Below are 19,578 nucleotides of genomic sequence, written 5' to 3' on the forward strand. Positions count from 1 at the left end.
TATTTCGTGCAGCTTTCGTCCTTGCTTATTCCGCAGCTCTTAGGGTAGGCGAAATAGTATCCCCTTCTAAAACACAGATTGACAAGGGCTTGTTGGCTGATCATTTACGGTTTTCAGTGGATTCTCTGTTGTTGTATCTGCCACGTTCAAAAACAGATCAGCAGGGCAAAGGGGTGTGGATTTTTATGCCCAAAACATTGGGGTCATATTGCCCAGTCTCTGCCCTGACCGAATTCTGGGAATGTAGGCCCGCAAACTCGGGGTCTCTATTAATGCATGCTAATGGGTAATCGTTATCTATCTACCAGTTCCACAAGGTCTTAGCAAAGGCGGTGGCGGTAGCAAGTTTAGATGTAACTAGGATAGCTTCCCACTCCTTTTGCATAGGGGCCGCGACTAATGCTGGCTGACAGGCTCCTCAGTGGAAGCTATTCCGCATTTGGGTAGATGGCGTTCTAATAGGTACCGGGGTTATGTTTGCCCAGTTGTTTAATGTTAGTTCAGTTGCCTTGTTTGTGTTTTTTACACTGTTTGTCATTGCAGGAGCATCACAAGGTGCCAAAAGAGTGTGGATCGTGGGGCACTCGTATGTGCATTGGGCCTGCATCCGTTGCTTATCCCTGCCCGGGGGTCAATCCCTGGGGTTTTCTTCCCATAAGGGATCAGTTAGATGGTAGGGGGAACAGGGTATGTGTTGGCCTAGGTTGGCCCCCCTTATATCTGAGGCCCTGGTACGCTGGGGTAAGCCTCACATATTGATCATCCACCTTGGGGGTAATGATGTGGGCGCCATTCCAGTGTTAGAATTGATAAAAATCATGCAGGCTGGGATTGCATGGATAAGGACTAGAATCTCAAACGTTAAGATAGGGTGGTCCAATATTATTCCCAGACTGAAATGGCGACACATGGCTAGTCACAGTGCAGCCTATAGGGTGTGAAGAAAGATAAATGCCTCAGTAGGCAAGACCATCACGGGGGTGGGAGGATTCGTTGTCAGGCACGATTCCATCACGGCCGACAAGCTGCAGTACTATAGGAAGGATAGGGTTCACCTAGAGAATGTAGCCCTAGATTTCTTTATTGCTGATATTAAGAATTCTATAGTAACCCATCTATAAGCAGGTTTTGGTTGGTTAGGGTGGTGGCAAGTGTATCATTTTCATGCTATCTTGTGGCGGGAGGTAGCGGCCCTGTTGCGTAGGAAAGGGCGAAAAGGGGTGAGTGATGACCAATCTGAAAGTGAGAGAGGTGGACATCCCCAAGTGCATGTGGGGTGCCCCTCATTCCCCTTGTGGGTGGGTCACAAGAGCTCGATACCCCTCAGCAGCATTTCCTTGAGCAGAGAGCCTCTCTGCTGCAGTTTCCGTTTTGGGTCATTTACCTCCAGCAGCGCTGGGTTATGTTTAGTGATAAGTTCTTGCCGCCATCTTGCCTGTCGGTTCAGTTTCAGAAGTTATTCATTTAATAAATGTTTTGACCCGTGACGGTCAAAATTTTTTACCCACAATCAGTTTCTGTGTTTTACTTATTCCTTATAGTTAAGTTATTTAAAGGTTCAATTATGTTATGTTCCTCTCTGCTGGTAACAACTGATAGGCGTTTAATCCTTTGTACAGAAAATACAGGAGAACATAATTTGAAGCTAAAAAAATCTAAAATGTATGGGCAGTTTTTAGTGGTAGATAAATGCTAAATTATATCAATGGACAAATAAAACAAGGGTAATTATTTGTAAATATGAAGGTTGAGAACTTTTGTTGAGATTAAGATGTTGGTTCTTCATCTAAATCTGTTTTTATGCTTTTTATTTCTACTCACTGTTTTCCTACTATTTAAGCTTAGCTTGATTTAAGTTTAAAAATTAAAGTCAAGGGGCGGAGTTACCCAGCAACCAAGATGGTCGCATAATCTGGGAGCTCCGGGTATGCAGTTTTCAAAATAGCCCTACTGAGAATAAGAACCCTGAACACAAATATTGTACCTAACGGGTATTAACATAGGAAGACGCCTGAGACATGCTGATTACAATTCGGTGGCTGTGTCTACAATGCTAAGCTGAATAACTGTAGCGAAGCTACCTGCCACATACTGAGGCGCCATTTTGGGGGATCGTGTACTGTTGACCGACATGGAGACCCAAGTATTGTACACGGGCATTAGAGATTTACTGGAAGAGCATGGGAAGAAGCTGTGCGAGAGACTAGATGCTTTTATTGTCACAATTCAAGTGGCGCGAACCCACCACGATACCGCCGTGGAGGAGTATAGAGGAGTACGGGAGTCGCAGTGTACAGCAGCACCTGCAGATCTTCAGTCGCACTCCTCATTACTGACATTAGTAGGAACGACCCTCAAGATGGACCTTCACTCTCCCTCTGCCGCCGCAAGCAGCTTGCACATATGGGAAGAAATAAAGTGTGGCCACTCGCACATGGAGGTAGATGCTGAGGAACACTACAGCGCTCACGCGCTATCAAGCACGCCTCTCTCTGTCATTAGCTCTGCGGGTCTTACAAGGCAATTCTACTGGGAATGCTGCCAGAGTCCTCAGATGCACCTGACTTTATGCCTGTACTCCCCTTGGGATCTCCGGGCTGTTTGGCCCCGCTTAGAGGCTGATGGTTTTGCTTGCATGCAAACAGGTTAATCAGATGCTACAGGCAGGATTTATGTGCATTTGAGCTGTTTATTGAGACTGTGAGAGACTATAATGTACGTTTCTCCTGCTTGGAGGTGCCCTACCTACTTTGGATTAATACCCACTGTACTCATGAAGACATACCGTTGGATTCCCAGTTGAGGGCTGCCCCATGCTCCCATATATCAATTAGCGCATTCCTCTGTTATTTGTAGAGCCCATACTCCTGCTCATTACATATCTCTATGCTTCTGATTGTTATCCTTTTTCCTTGTCCCTGAGTGCGCAAATGTAAATACTCTTATTTGGATGGGCTCATAATATGGTCGTTTAGTAAGCATGTGTACTTGATTTATCTTTTGGCACAGTGTATGGTATATTTTTTTCTGTTTCTTCTATGTTTATTGTGTTTCATATGCTGAGAATAGCTTCAATACTTGCTCTGAGCTAAGAGGTCTTGAAAGGGGTTTTTGGCTGATCAAGACTTCAGTTTCTAGTTATGCTGTAGTCCTGTTGCTAAGTGACTAGTGTTATGTCTAATTGCTGAAAAGCGCCCTTCAAATGTACATACTGTCTTCTTGATGTCTATCTCTGGCGGAATAGATTCCTAAGTGTTTAGCGAAACTCAGAAATTTAGTATCACTAATTGCTCCTCATTTCATATGATTGCTCATTAAGCTTTTTTTACACTTAGTTTGCCTGTCACATAGCTTATAGAGTGTATGACCAACTCTTCCCATGATTAGTTATATTAATCTGCGTCACCCCTTTTCAACACTATAAATGTAACTGTCTGTGTTTAAAAGTAGTCACGTAAGGATCTAGCTATGGGAACTGCTAGGGTTCACCTGGATTCATAGAGTATGCTACTTCTTTTGATTGTTAAAGTACACCTGCCACGCATTGCTATTGTTTTAGCCTTATCTCCCTGGTAGTAAACTCAGTGGACATTGCCCTCACTACAGTACCCTATATTAGATAATAAGTTAACATTGTCACTCACTTTAAAATTATGGTAGTCCCCTTCTGATAATATATGTTGGGTTGAGGAGTGCTTTTATACCAAATATACTTTAGGTTGCATAGCTTATCTAAGGAAGGGGACTCCATCACCAGCCCTGAATCCGACCCCCCCCCCCCACTCACTTTGTGGTAAGGGATAAACAGCTTATCCTCCATACTTCCTATTTGACAGAGTTATGTAGTCTCTGTCCTATCCGTGGGGCCTTTGATTTTGATTTTACCTACATGTGTGTATGAATGGCTCTTCAGGATCTTATTATTGAAAGTTCTATTTTGACTATTATTTTGTGTTCTAAAGTCTGCAAACTGTCCATTCTTGTAACTTTTGTATACATATCAGTTCATGTACATATTTAATGTAAGTGATAGATTCTTTGTTAAGATACATAGAAGTTAGAGGATCTAAGGTAACCAACATAAGTGTTTCCCGAGTTCTTCATAGAATGAGATCCTGTGGGGGCGATTGCTGATCAACAAAGGAAGAATAATACTGTTGTGTTTACATATATACTCTTTCCTACATATGTTAACCTGAAGAAGAGTTAACAGAAGATTGCTTACTGATCTTCTTTATGTGACTTAGACTGAAACTGTTGTTACTTGCGCCCACATCGGACCAACTTGTATTCTTATCTTGCTTATATTCCAATTATATCACTGTGTTATATTATGTAATGTCTAATATCTTTTGAAGATGCTTAAGCGGGTTCAGTCTGAGTATGCAGTTTTCTTAACTCACCATATGATATTACTGTATTAATGATGTGTCTTCATCTATACCCTAATTTTCAGATCCCTTGGGTGGATCTCTGTTACACTGATGACACTATGCAGATACAACAATAAAATGAGGTGCAATGTTGAAGGGTAATATTTGGAACCGGCTAGGCGAGATGTGATTCCCTGCTCATTGATGTGTTGAACTATGTAACCAAGGTCTCTTGCATTAGTGTACTTGTGATGTTGCCCTTCAATTTGTAACTGTTATGTGTTTGTTTGGATTGCCTCAATAAAAACATTTAAAAAAAAAAAAAAAATTAAGTCAAGATAGTAATAAAAATAAAACCAGATTTATTTTTTCCATATACAGCACATTCAAAATAAAAACAAATAGCACCATATTTTTATACATTAGTTATTGCTAACCATTCAGAAACCATTCAGTAGAACAACATAATAATAAACATATCTCATTAATAGCACCATATTTTTATACATTAGTTATTGCTGTATTCATTAGAAACCATTCAGTAGAACAACACAATAATAAACATATCTCATTAATACAAATTTAAGATATAAATAATTATAGTTTACAGTCAACAAAAATAAATAAATGTTTTAGACAGTAGGAAAAATAAAAGTGTTTTTCTTTTATGCTCAATTGTTTTACAATAATAATTTAAATCCCTGCCAGCAGGACTTCAAATAATGATACCAAGCAACAATTTTCAAACCACTGAAGTTGCAGATAATGGTGTTTTATTGGCTTATAGCACATCCTGTGTGTTCTTTGCACATTCAAACAGCTGCATGATCTTAGCGGCAGGCACACAGCCTTCACGCAGTATTGTGATAGAGCCTAGGAATAGGTGAAAGAAATAATTAAAATCAGGGTCAAAAGTCTTCATGTACAGTATATAGTTTGAACTGCATTATATGTAATATTACTGACCTTCATCTATCTTTGTACAGTTTACCACTGTGGACCCTACAAGTTTGTTGGAATATCCATCACGGAGAACAGCATCTAATTTATGACTCAAGCGCCTGAAAAGTACAGAATTTACTGTTAATAAGACTCAAATCCATTGTATTACATCTCAAATGACCACCCCATCATGCTCTGTCAGACTACTGCTCATTACATCTTCCAGAAGATTACAATCACTTGGGGGCATAAGAATGATACAGGACCAAACTGCTACAAAATAAATCCTCAACATTTTTTGGCATTCCCCAGTTTAAATGCCCAATTGATTTGTAAAACATTGTATACAGATCCGAAGAATAACAATGCCAGAGTGTGTTAGTCATTAATATTTTTAAAAGTTTAAGGGTTCCTACAAATGGCAGTGATATATACGTGAGTATACTATGTGTTGTCTATAAAGGTGTATGTGCACTGTCAATAAAAGGATTTAGTATTCTTCAGTTTGAACCAAGAATAAATTACAGTTAAATTAATGGTAATCTGTATTGTTACTGTGCTTCCCTTGAAGTAGGAACTTGAAAGCAATTTTGATGGTAAACTCACATTATACATTTCTAATAACCGGTATGTTATTTACACACGATGCAGGGTGGGTGCTGCCCTCATAATCATTGTGTATATGTCTCCAGTTTACTGTTACTAAAGAATATTTGTGATAACCCTGGCTTTGTGGTGTCTATCCATATTGTGACTGTGACTTAAGTCATCATACTGTGTTTCACTACTCACGTTATGACCATGTCATGGTGGGTGCTGTCACTCTCCCCGCTTGGATTTGCTGAAGTAATGGCTAGGGGTCCTGTCATGTCTGTTAAGTGAGCAGTAACTGTGTGGTCTGGAACCCGTATCATGATGTTGTCCTGTGTCCCGACCTTATCATAAGCTGCACCTACACCTTAAAAACAAAGAAAAGGGGTTTGCGGAATATTCTACTATATGGAAGTCACATAGCAGACAGTTATTGCTTTTTCTTCTTTTAGGTATCACACATAACAATTAAAAGAGCAATGTGTATAAGCCTGCATCTGTGGGTCATTACAATTTGATATAAACAAATAATCCTTAACCAAAGTACCAACAGTACAGAATGTGACCTTTTTATGTTCTATCCCAGTGTGATATGTTGGCACAAGTTTACTAAGCCAGACTGACCTTTCTAATCCTTGTACTCTGTATGCATTTAATGTTTTGATAGTATTTACATAAGTCAAAGAAAAATATATATAAACCTGACCACTAACTAAACTGAGCAAGGTGATAGGATCCTATTTACATTTTAGTAAGTTTATGCATGGACACTTCTCAAGCAAGCATGGAGTATTGTAAGTGGTAGATGTGCTATAGTAGTGTTTGTTGTACTGTAGTTTGCTGTAATTTTGTGATTTTATATCTTTTATGGGCTATTGTTATTGCTTACCTAGCCTTTCCAGCCAGTCTCCTTTTGGTACTATGCAGCTAATGCCTCCTGGGTAGACCATGTCCATGAACCTCCAAAGGAGGGGACTGAATGGAGGCTCAATTACTCTCAGCTGTTCCAAGTTAGAGATGCAAATGCAGATGGGCTTCTCTGATGGTCGTTCCTAGAATGTGAGCGGTATAAAGGTCAGTGCAATATCAGTCATATGTTTCCTATATATTCTATTCCATTTGCCTATAACTGCTCTGTGCAACTTGTTTTCAAAGTGAGACATAGAGGCCCATTTATCAAGCTCCGAATGGAGCTTGAGGGCCCGTGTTTCTGGTGAGCCTGCAGGCTCGCCAGAAAAAGCAGTTATGAAGCAGCGATCTAAAGACCACTGCTCCATAACCCTGTCTGCCTGCTCTGAGCAGGGGGACAGACATCGCCGGAATTTAACCTGATTGAGTACGATTGGGTTGATTGACACCCCTGTGCTGGCGGCCGATTGGCCGCTAGTCTGCAGGGGGAGGCGTTGCACCAGTAGCTCACAAGAGCTGCTGGTGCAATGCTGAATACGGAGAGCGTATTGCTCTCTGTATTCAGCGAGGTCTGGCGGACCTGATCCGCACCGTCCGATCAGGTCCGCCAGACCTTTGATAAATAGGCCTCTATAACTGCTCCTTTAATCCACCTATAATTGCTGCTTACGTCTTCTTTTCACAGTGATTATATACATTTTCCACATATCCCTCCCTCAATGGATGTCTTTGAACAGCCCATATAATTCCTTGAAGTCCCTCAATAACAATTCCTTGTGACTTTTAACCCCTTAAGGTCACAGCTTCAGTTTACTCGAAAGTTCCATGACTGAATCATTTTGTCAATGATCATTAAGGGGTTAATATGCAACCCTTATAACTGCTGTGTGTTACTTCTCCATCTTATAACATATTCTCTGTATGAACCTATAATTGTTCCCCGTAGTTCCTTGTCAATTTGACATAATGATTACATCCTATAACCCATAATAACATAGAACATAATAACTTTTCCTTATTACATCCTTAGCATATAACCTATACCACATCCTCAAAATAATGCTATAATTGTTCCTTGTGTCTCAAGGTCAGTGTAGCACAATAAGTGCTTCCTAAAACTCCATGTCAGAATGACCTGTAGCCTCTCTCTATAACATTTTCTCAGTGTTTTAATAGAATATCTTCATTTAACACGTATTCGGAGTAAGTGCCTTTTAAAAGGAAATTACATTTGTAACTCAATGCAAAATGCTATCTCACCTTTATGGTATAGATCCTGCTGATAGCATCTGGGTGTTTACAGGAAGCAGCAAGAGCGTACACAGTGTCAGTGGGAATTCCACACACTCCTCCTCCCTCCAGTATCTGTGCAATGGTCCTCACGCTGCTGGTACGGTGAGAGTGAGGTACAAGGCACGACTCAGGAACATCATCACTCTTAGCTGACTCTTGCTTCTATAGCCAGATGAGTTAGATTCAGTCAGTAAAGTCACCCTGACATATGCTGATAGTTTGGTACATCTATTAACTCTCTTAAAATGACTGGTTGGATCTTCCATAAGGTATTACAATAATATGAAAATATAAAATATCAAAATAATTTAGGAATGTTTGAAATGCATAAAACTGACTAAATGGCTAAATAACTTGTGCACATACAATATCTTATTGGTTGTAACCAGCTATCACATGTTTGCATATTTGTTGGCACTAGTCTATGTTTGTGTGCAGTTCTATATTTACCTTATAGATGGTGGGTGCCATGCTAATCCGCTTCTTATTGAGTATTTTCTTTTCCAGAGACCACAGAAGAAGACAGAGACAGAAGAAGACAGGGTGTCCAACAGTGATAGAACAGTAACTGTGGGGAAAACACAGTATGTAAGAGATTTTCTAACATGACACCTGGCAACTTACATTGAAAATTGGTGCAATTGACATAAAATTATTTAAATATCATATATTGCTCAAAATTATGTTTCAGTAGAACAAAAAAGTTAAACCATACATGCTACAAGCTAGGATAGTCACAGTGTGAGCTTCCTTAAAGGGTAGGGCAAAATCTAAAGTGAAGAGTAGAAAACAGACAATAACAGCCTCCACAACAAGAGTGATAAGGCAGAGGATGATGTTTGCATGAGCAGTTGTAAACAGAAGACATAGGGCTAGCTTTATTAAAGCCCTACGGCTGCAAGTTCTCACAAGAACTTGCTCACCGTCATTTATCAAGGAGCGGTCACCAGACCGCCGCTTCCTTAACCTCTTCGCCACCTCTAATGTGGCGAAATTCAATCTCCTCGGTCTAGTCAGACCGAGGAGATTGACAGCTCCTGCCCGCGCGTGATTGGCTGTGCGCATGCAGGAGGCGGGATTGCACATAAGTGCAAAATTGCGCTCGTGTGCAATGGCGAATGCCTGCGGGTAATTTTGCCCCGCCACAGGCGGGCTGAGGTGTACAGGGGCGTGTATACGGGCCCCTGTACGCCTTAGCTTTAATAAATCTAGCCCATAGTGGGAATTCTTGCAGCCAACACATTTTAACAGCATTGGTTCTGCCTTGATTAGAGCCATGCTTAAACATACAAGCAAACTGAAATACACACACAGGAGATCAAAGCTACCCTCAGCATTTGTGGGGCTCTGGGCATGACAAATTTATGGTTCCACTCAGCCAGCAGACAAAAAAAGCAGAAGCTGCATTGTGTAGTAGATATTAACACTGCACGTATGTAAGCAAAGACAACATTGTTTAAAGGGACACTGAACCCAAATTTTTTATTTTGTGATTCAGATTGGGCATGCAATTTTAAGCAACTTTCTAATTTACTCCTATTAGCAAATGTTCTTCATTCTCTTGGCATGTTTATTTGAAAAACAAGAATGTAAGTTTAGATGCCGGCCCATTTTGGTGAACAACCTGGGTTGTTCTTGCTGATTGGTGGATACATTCATCCACCAATAAACAAGTGCTGTCCAAGGTTCTGGACTTTCTTTTTCAAATAAAGATAGCAAGAGAACAAGCAAGAAAAATTGATAATAGGAGTAAATTAGAAAGTTGCTTAAAATTGCATGCTCTATCTGAAGAATCACAAAAGAAAAAAAATTGGGTTCAGTGTCCCTTTAACTCACTGAACAATTCACAATTTAAAATGTATATGAAAGTTTTGTTTCAGTTAATGGTGCTGCTAAAAATGTTATAATTTAATCTATCAAGCATAGCAGTCAAGATTTGGTCCCAGAGAACCTTAAATACATTGTTTACAGTGAACCAAAGTGGAACATGTATATAATTCTCATATAACTTATTTCTTCCCAGGGTTCACTGGCTGTACTATTAATATTAACATGCATGATACACAGCAAGATAACTTTTTAAAAATCCACCTAGCACTGATTTTGACTTACCTGCTATACTCCAGTACTGAGATTGTACACCTCTGTCCTAAGTGCTAATAATATTCTTTCTCTGGGGAGCTGTTTATATACAGGTTGGCTTATGGGTGGAGTTGCTTATATGTTTCATCTATTTCTGGTCTTTCCTTTTCACTGCCAGTTGACTCTGTATTTCCTTTTTCCTGAGAAGGTGTCTTTAACTTATTTCCTCATACTTTATATAGATACCATGATACATAAATAAAATGCCCCAGATATAGTAATTTCAGTAGTAAAATGTACAGCAGAGTTGTTTGTTGTACTATGTGCTTCACATCATTTTTAAAACGTTGGCTCATTTGCACATAAGAGTGACACAAGTGAATACTTAGTTTTAAATATGAGCAGCAAAATTCCACAGGGGATTGGAATTGCCTATTCTTACCCACCTATGTAATATACCCAATTATAAAGCAATTCAATTCAAGTATGAAAATATTGTATAGCAGCTCCGTTTTTTAAACAATTGAAATCAATAAGATCTAGATAAAAGCATGAAGAACAAATGAAAACAAAAAGGTGTATCACGCTTTTCAAGTATGAGACTGAAACCAAAGTAAAACTAAAACATGAAATATAAATAACTCAGGGGTTGAACATAATCCTTAAAGGGACACTGAACAAATGTTTTCTTTCGTGATTCAGATTGAGCATGCGATTTTAAGCAACTTTCTAATTTACTCCGATTATCAAATTTTCTTCATTCTCTTGGTATCTTTATTTGAAAAAGCAAGAATGCAAGTTTAGATGCCGGCGAATTTTTGGTGAATAACCTGTGTTGTTATTGCTGATTGGTGGATAAATTCACCCACCAATAAACAAGTGCTGCCCAGTGTCCTGAACCAAAAATTGTCTGGCTCCTTAGCTTAAATGCCTTCATTTTAAAATAAAGATAGCAAGAGAACGAAGAAAAATTGATAATAGGAATAAATTAAAAAGTTGCTTAAAATTGCATGCTCCATCTGAATCATGAAAGAAAAAAATTGGTGTTTAGTGTCCCTTTAAGCAAAACGTATTTAATGATTTTCTACAGAAAATCACCCTTAAAGTCTATTGGGATTTTTGTAAATAAATCATTTGATAAACTTTCTAAAGGAATGTGATCAAGCTCCTAGTACTAATGATAGCTGCTTAATAGGTTTGAATTCAGGCTTTTTCCCTTAACTTGTAATATTAATGATGTGTGGAGTTTAAAATGTTGTAGTAACATATTAAAACCTCCAAACACTTAAAGGGACATAAAGCCCACATTTTTTCTTTCATGATTTAGATAGAGATGTGATTTTAAACAGCTTTCTTATTGGCTAGCCCAGTGCATTCAGCTAGCTCCCAATAGTGCATTGGTGCTTCTTCCACAAAGGTTACAGAGAGAATGAAGCAAATTAGATAATAGAACTAAATTGGAAAGTTGTTTTAAATTGTATTCTCTATCTGAATCACGAAAGAAAAAAAATTGGGTTTTGCGTTCCTTTAACCCCTTAACGACCGACGACGTGCAGGGTACGTATTCCAAAAAAATACAGGGAACGACCGAGGACGTACCCTGCACGTCATCGGTCTTGGAAAGCTGTGGAAGCGTTCCTGATCGCTTACAGCCTTTCTGGTTATTGCAGTGATGCCTCGATATCGAGACATCCTGAAATAACCATACTTGGCCATCCGATGCAAAGATAGCCACTCTGTGGCCCTCTCTGCATTGGACATCGATGGCCGCAATCGTTGGTGGGTGGGAGCCAATGTGGGAGGCGGGCGACCATCGATGGGTTGATGATGCAAGAGGGGGGCGGGATCATGGGCAGGATCGCCGGGGGAGTGCACGGATGTGCGCATGCACGGGGGTGGTGGGCGGGCGCGTACACAGGGCGGAGCAGGTTGGAACCACTACACTATGGAAAATGTAATGCTATGAAGTGGGAGAAATAATTTAGATCTAAGGGATCTGGGAGGGGGTTGGTCTTTGGGGGGGGAAGCTATACTATGGGGGAAAAAAAATCCAATTTTATTGTAAACTGGGTACTGGCAGACAGCTGCCAGTACCCATGATGGCTCCCAATAAGGTAGAGGGGAAGAGTTAGAGAACTGTTTGTGGGGGGGGGATCAGGGAGGTTTGGGGCTAAGGGGGGATCCTACACAACAGCATATGTAAATATGCTATACATTTTTTATTTTTTTTAAAATATACCTTTTATTTTAGTACTGGCAGACTTTCTGCCAGTACTTAAAGGGAAAGTCTAGTCAAAATTAAACTTTCATTATTCAGATAGGACATGTAATTTTAATCAACTTTCCAATTTTTTTTATCATCAACTTTGCTTTTTTCTTTGATATTCTTAGTTGAAACTAAACCTAGGTAGGCTCATATGCTAATTTCTAAGCCCTTGAGGGCTGCCTCTAATCATATGCTTTTTAAATTGCTTTTCACAACAAAAGACTTGATGGTTCACGTGGGCCATATAGATAACACTGTGTTCAGGCAGAGAAAGTTATTTAAGATTTCGCACAACACAATGCTAAATGCAAGTCAATAGATAATAAATAGTCACAGTCATGTGATCAGGGGGCTGTCAGAAGGTTCTTAGATACAAGGTAATCACAGAGGTAAAAAGTATATAAATATAACTGTGTTGGTTATGCAAAACTGGGGAATGGGTAATAAAGGGATTATGTATATTTAAAAAAAATACAAATTCTATTGTAGTCTGTCCCTTTAAGATGGTGGGGACAATTGTGGGGTGGGGGAGGGAAGAGAGCTGTTTGGGAGGGATCAGGGGGTGTGATGTGTCAGGTGGGAGGCTGATCTCTACACTAAAGCTAAAATTAACCCTGCAATCTCCTTACAAGCTACCTAATTAACCCCTTCACTGCTAGACATAATACATGTGTGATGCGCAGCGGCATTTAGCAGCCTTCTAATTACTAAAAAGCAATGGCAAAGCCATATATGTCTGCTATTTCTGAACAAAGGGGATCCCAGAGAAGCATTTACAACCATTTGTGCCATAATTGCACAAGCTGTTTGTAAATAATTTCAGTGAGAAACCTAAAGTTTGTAAAAACATTTGTCAAAAAGTGAACAATTTTTTTTATTTGATCGCATTTGACGGTGAAATGGTGGCATGGAATATACCAAAATGGGCATAGATCAATACTTTGGGTTGTCTACTACACTACACTAAAGCTAAAATTAACCCTACAAGCTCCCTACAAGCTCCCTAATTAACTCCTTCACTGCTGGGCATAATACACGTGTGGTGCGCAGTGGCATTTAGCGGAATTCTAATTGCCAAAAAGCAATGTCAAAGTCATATATGTCTGCTATTTCTGAACAAAGGGGATCCCAGAGAAGCATTTACAACCATTTGTGCTATAATTGCACAAGCTGTTTGTAAATAATTTCAGTGCGAAACCTAAAATTGTGAAAAAGTGAACAATTATTTTTATTTGATCGCATTTGGCGGTAAAATGATGGCATGAAATATACCAAGATGGGCCTAGATCAATACTTGGGGTTGTCTACTACAGTACACTAAAGCTAAAACTAACCCTAGAAGCTCCCTACATGCTCCCTAATTAACCCCTTCACTGCTGGGCATAATACACGTGTGGTGCTCAGTGGCATTTAGCGGCCTTCTAATTACCAAAAAGCAATGCCAAAGTCATATATGTCTGCTATTTCTGAACAAAGGGGATCCCATAGAAGCATTTACAACCATTTGTGCCATAATTGCACAAGCTGTTTGTAAATAATTTTAGTGAGAAACCTAAAATTGTGAAAAAGTTTTTTTATTTGATTGCATTTGGCTATGAAATGGTGGCATGAAATATACCAAAATGGGCCTAGATCAATACTTTGGGATGTCTTTTAAAAAAAATATATATATACATGTCAAGGGATATTCAGGGATTCCTGAAAGATATCAGTGTCCCAATGTAACTAGCGCTAATTTTGAAAAAAAGTGGTTTGGAAATAGCAAAGTGCTACTTGTATTTATTGCCCTATAACTTGCAAAAAAAGCAAAGAACATGTAAACATTGGGTATTTCTAAACTCAGGACAAAATTTAGAAACTATTTAGCATGGTTGTTTTTTGGTGGTTGTAGATGTATAACAGATTTTGGGGGTCAAAGTTAGAAAAAGTGTGGGTTTTTTCCATTTTTTTCTCATATTTTATATTTTTCTTATAGCAAATTATAAGATATGATGAAAATAACGGTATCTTTAGAAAGTCCATTTATTGGCGATACAAAACGGTATATAATATGTGTGGGTACAGTAAATGAGTAAGAGGAAAATTACAGCTAAACACAAACACCGCAGAAATGTAAAAATAGCCTTGGTCCCAAACGGACAGAAAATGGAAAAGTGCTGTGGTCAAATGGACAAAATAGCAACTGTAAATATGAAGCGCACACAAGATACCAGGTAAGGGGATCAGCTGGAGGAGTATACCTAACTCTTCTCCCGCCACAGCACAATGGAGAGTGGGTGTGTGTAGGTGGAAGGAATACCACAAATGCAGCCAGAGGCGGGTCTGCTCACCCCGCCAAACAAAGTGCAGAAATCCAAGTATTGCCTGCAGTACGTTTTCTATAGAGAGTAGTGTCAATTGTTTCACTTGCTGCATTAGCATGTATTGTTAAATCAAGAAAATTAATTGACTTTGAATCATGCTCTCCCAAAAATGTGATGCCACGTGTTGTCATTAAGATATTTGCAAAAAAGATCAGCTTTATTAGAATCACCTTCAAAAATAAAGAGCAAATCATCTATACATCTATAGAAGTGTTTAATTTTGTCCTTAAATTGGTTCTTTTCTCTAAAGACGTGGAACAGCTCCCACCAACCTATTAAAAGGTTGGCATAGGAGGGGGCAAACTTGGCCCCCATAGCTGTTCCATGTCTCTGGAGAAAAAACTTGTTGCCAAACATAAAAAAATTATGCATAAGGAGATATTCTGTTGCTCTAAGCAAGAATGATTTAGTGGCTGGTTTATATTCACTGTAGGTATAAAAAAAGTACTCAAGCGCTGTCATGCCTTTTACATGTTGAATGCAAGTATATAAGGAAGCTGCATCTACCACTAAAAATCTGTAACTTGATTTCCATTTCACATTGTTTAATTTTGTTAGAAGTGCCGTGGTGTCCTGTATGTAACTTAACAAGCCCTTGACTAATGGTTGTAGACAAGGTCAGAAAGCGGTTCATTTAGGGAATTAATCCCTGCAATTATTGGTCGCCCAGGTGGACTAATGGGGTCTTTGTGTAATTTGGGGAAATAATCATCTATTTCTGGTCTTTCCTTTTCACTGCTAGTTGACTCTGTATTTCCTTTTCCCTCAGAAGGTGTCTTTAACTTATTTCCTCATACTATTCTTTTGTCACCTCTACAACTCAGTTCACTGGTAACAAATTTTATTTTAATCATCAGTGTTATGATTTTGAAAATGAATCATGGGTTTCAATTGCAACTTGTATAGATACCATGATACACAAATAAAATGCCCCAGATATAGTAATTTCAGTTGTAAAATGTACAGCAGGAACGAGTTGTTTGTTGTACTATGTGCTTCACATCATTTTAAAAACGTTGGCTCATTTGCGCATAAGAGTGACACAAGTGAATACTAACAGCTAGATTTAGAGTTCTGCGGCCAAAGGGGTGCGTTAGCTACACGTGCTTTTTTTCTCCCACACCTTTTAAATATCGCTGGTATTTAGAGTTCACAGAAGGGCTGCGTTAGGCTCCAAAAAGGGAGCGTATAGCATAATTTACCGCCACTGCAACTCTCAATACCAGCGGTGCTTACGGACGCGGCCAGCTTCAAAAACGTGCTTGTGCACGATTCCCCCATAGGAAACAATGGGGACGTTTGAGCTGAAAAAAAACCTAACACCTGCAAAAAAGCAGCGTTCAGCTCCTAACGCAGCTACATTGTTTCCTATGGGGAAACACTTCCTAAGTCTGCACCTAACACCCTAACATGTACCCCAAGTCTAAACACCCCTAACCTTACACTTATTAACCCCTAATCTGCTGACCCCTGCATATTTTTTTTAACCCCTAATCTGCCGCTCCGTACACCGCCGCAACCTACGTTATCCCTATGTACCCCTAATTTGCTGCCCCTAACACCGCCGACCCCTATATTATATTTATTAACCCCTAATCTGCCACCCCCAACGTCGCCGCCACCTACCTACATTTATTAACCCCTAATCTGCCGACCGGACCTCCCCGCTACTATAATAAAGTTATTAACCCCTAATCCGCCTCACTCCCGTCTCAATAACCCTATAATAAATATTATTAACCCCTAATCTGCCCTCCCTAACATCACCGACACCTAACTTCAAGTATTAACCCCTAATCTGCCAACCGGACCTCACCGCTACTCTATTAAATTTATTAACCCCTAAAGCTAAGTCTAACACTAACACCCCCCTAAGTTAAATATAATTTTTATCTAACGAAATAAATCTTATAAATCAGCCAATCAGATTCAAGTTCAATTCGATTGGCTTATCCAATCAGCCAATCAGATTGAGCTCGCATTCTATTGGCTGATCGGAACAGCCAATAGAATGCAAGCTCAATCTGATTGGCTGATTCCATCAGCCAATCAGAATTTTCCTACCTTAATTCCGATTGGCTGATAGAATCCTATCAGCCAATCGGAATTCGAGGGACGCCATCTTGGATGACGTCATTTAAAGGAACCGTCATTCAGCGAGTAGGCGTTGGTAGAAGAGGATGGATCCGCGTCGGCTGGAAGTAGATGGCTCCGCTCCGCTCCTCTCCGCTCCGGATGGATGAAGATAGAAGATGCCGCTTGGGTGAACATGTCTACCGTTCCGGATGTCCTCTTCTGCCCGGATAGGATGAAGACTTCTGCCGCTCCGGATGTCTTCTTTTGGTCCATTGGTGCCCGGTTGGGTGAAGACGACTCAAGGTAGGGAGATCTTCAGGGGCTTAGTGTTAGGTTTATTTAAGGGGGGTTTGGGTTAGATTAGGGGTATGTGGGTGGTGGGTTGTAATGTTGGGGGGGTATTGTATGGGTTTTTTTTCAGGCAAAAGAGCAGAATTCTTTGGGGCATGCCCCACAAAAGGCACTTTTAAGGGCTGGTAAGGTAAAAGAGCTTTTCTATTTTTATTTTAGAATAGGGTAGGGCATTTTTTTTATTTTGGGGGGCTTTGTTATTTTATTAGGGGGCTTAGAGTAGGTGTAATTAGCTTAAAATCTTTTTCTAATGTTTGTAACTTATTTTTTTATTTTTTGTAACTTAGTTCTTTTTTTATTTTTTGTACTTTAGTTAGTTTATTTAATTGTATTTATTTGTAGGTATTTGTATGTAATTAATTTATTGATAGTGTAGTGTTAGGTTTAATTGTAGGTAATTGTAGGTATTTTATTTAATTAATTTATTGACAGTGTAGTTTTAGGTTTAATTGTAACTTAGGTTAGGATTTATTTTACAGGTAATTTTGTAATTATTTTAACTAGGTAGCTATTAAATAGTTATTAACTACTTAATAGCTATTGTACCTAGTTAAAATAAATACAAAGTTGCCTGTAAAATAAATATAAATCCTAAAATAGCTACAATATAATTATTATTTATATTGTAGCTATATTAGGGTTTATTTTACAGGTAAGTATTTAGCTTTAAATAGGAATAATTTATTTAATAAGGGTTAATTTATTTCGTTAGATAAAAATTATATTTAACTTAGGGGGGTGTTAGTGTTAGACTTAGCTTTAGGGGTTAATAAATTTAATAGAGTAGCGGTGAGGTCCGGTCGGCAGATTAGGGGTTAATACTTGAAGTTAGGTGTCGGTGATGTTAGGGAGGGCAGATTAGGGGTTAATAATATTTATTATAGGGTTATTGAAGCGGGAGTGAGGCGGATTAGGGGTTAATAACTTTATTATAGTAGCGGTGAGGTCCGGTCGGCAGTTTAGGGGTTAATAAGTGTAGGTAGATGGCGGCGACGTTGGGGGCGGCAGATTAGGGGTTAATAAATATAATATAGGGGTCGGCGGTGTTAGGGGCAGCAGATTAGGGGTACATAGGGATAACGTAGGTGACGGCGGTGTGCGGTCGGCAGATTAGGGGTTAAAAAATTTTATTAGAGTGGCGGAGATGTGGGGGGGCCTCGGTTTAGGGGTACATAGGTAGTTTATGGGTGTTAGTGTACTTTAGAGCACAGAAGTTAAGAGCTTTATGAACCGGCGTTAGCCCAGAAAGCTCTTAACTGCTGACTTTTTCTCTGCGGCTGGAGTCTTGTCGTTAGATTTCTAACGCTCACTTCAGCCAAGACTCTAAATACCGGCGTTAGAAAGATCCCATTGAAAAGATAGGATACGCAAATGGCGTAGGGGGATCTGCGGTATGGAAAAGTCGCGGCTGCAAAGTGAGCGTTAGACCCTAACCTACAAGACTCTAAATACCAGCGGTAGCCCAAAACCAGCGTTAGGAGCCCCTAACGCTGGTTTTGACGGCTAACGCCAAACTCTAAATCTAGGCGTAAATTTTAAATATGAGCAGCAAAATTCCACAGGGGATTGGAATTTGCCTATTCTTACCCACCTATGTAATATACCCAATTATAAAGCAATTCAATTCAAGTATGAACATATTGTATAGCAGCTCCGTTTTTTAAAGCAATTGAAATCAATAAGATCTAGATAAAAGCATGAAGAACAAATGAAACAAAAAGGTGTATCACGCTTTTCAAGTATGAGACTGAAACTAAAGTAAAACTAAAACATGAAATATAAATAACTCAGGGGTTGAACATAATCCTTAAAGGGACACTGAACCCAACTTTTTTCTTTCGTGATTCAGATAGAGCATGCGATTTTAAGCAACTTTCTAATTTACTCCTATTATCAAATTGTCTTCATTCTCTTGGTATCTTTATTTGAAAAGCAAGAATGCAAGTTTAGATGCCGGCGCATTTTTGGTGAACAACCTGTGTTGTTATTGCTGATTGGTGGATAAATTCACCCACCAATAAACAAGTGCTGCCCAGTGTCCTGAACCAAAAATTGTCTGGCTCCTTAGCTTAAATGCCTTCATTTTAAAATAAAGATAGCAAGAGAACGAAGAAAAATTGATAATAGGAATAAATTAAAAAGTTGCTTAAAATTGCATGCTCCATCTGAATCATGAAAGAAAAAAATTGGTGTTTAGTGTCCCTTTAAGCAAAACGTATTTAATGATTTTCTACAGAAAATCACCCTTAAAGTCTATTGGGATTTTTGTAAATAAATCATTTGATAAACTTTCTAAAGGAATGTGATCAAGCCCCTAGTACTAATGATAGCT

At 39.2% G+C, this 19,578-nt stretch overlaps 1 protein-coding gene across 1 annotated transcript; it reads right to left on the reverse strand.

Annotated features, from left to right (window-relative positions):
- Window positions 1–4,715: 4,715 nt before the first annotated feature.
- On the reverse strand, window positions 4,716–10,249 carry LOC128639016 (threonylcarbamoyl-AMP synthase-like). The gene is made up of 7 exons (XM_053691159.1): window positions 10,221–10,249; window positions 8,559–8,676; window positions 8,076–8,270; window positions 6,796–6,958; window positions 6,108–6,273; window positions 5,340–5,434; window positions 4,716–5,246 (listed from the first exon to the last, which is right to left on the reverse strand). The coding sequence occupies exons 2-7, from the start codon at window positions 8,577–8,579 to the stop codon at window positions 5,155–5,157; spliced, it is 732 nt and encodes a 243-aa protein (XP_053547134.1). The 5' UTR covers window positions 8,580–8,676; window positions 10,221–10,249; the 3' UTR covers window positions 4,716–5,154.
- Between the last annotated feature and the right edge of the window lie 9,329 nt (window positions 10,250–19,578).

The sequence above is a fragment of the Bombina bombina genome, chromosome 1 (assembly GCF_027579735.1).
Source record: "Bombina bombina isolate aBomBom1 chromosome 1, aBomBom1.pri, whole genome shotgun sequence".
NCBI classification, from domain to species: Eukaryota; Metazoa; Chordata; class Amphibia; order Anura; family Bombinatoridae; genus Bombina; species Bombina bombina.

What these genes read in the sequence shown, in the direction of transcription:
- LOC128639016 (XM_053691159.1), bottom strand. Translation starts at nt 8,579, where the DNA reads ATGGCACCCACCATCTATAAG. An exon ending in TGGCACCCACCATCTATAAG is followed by an intron (nt 8,271 to 8,558) that starts GTAAATATAGAA and finishes ATCTGGCTATAG; the next exon opens with AAGCAAGAGTCAGCTAAGAG. An exon ending in CTGTACAAAGATAGATGAAG is followed by an intron (nt 5,247 to 5,339) that starts GTCAGTAATATT and finishes ACCTATTCCTAG; the next exon opens with GCTCTATCACAATACTGCGT.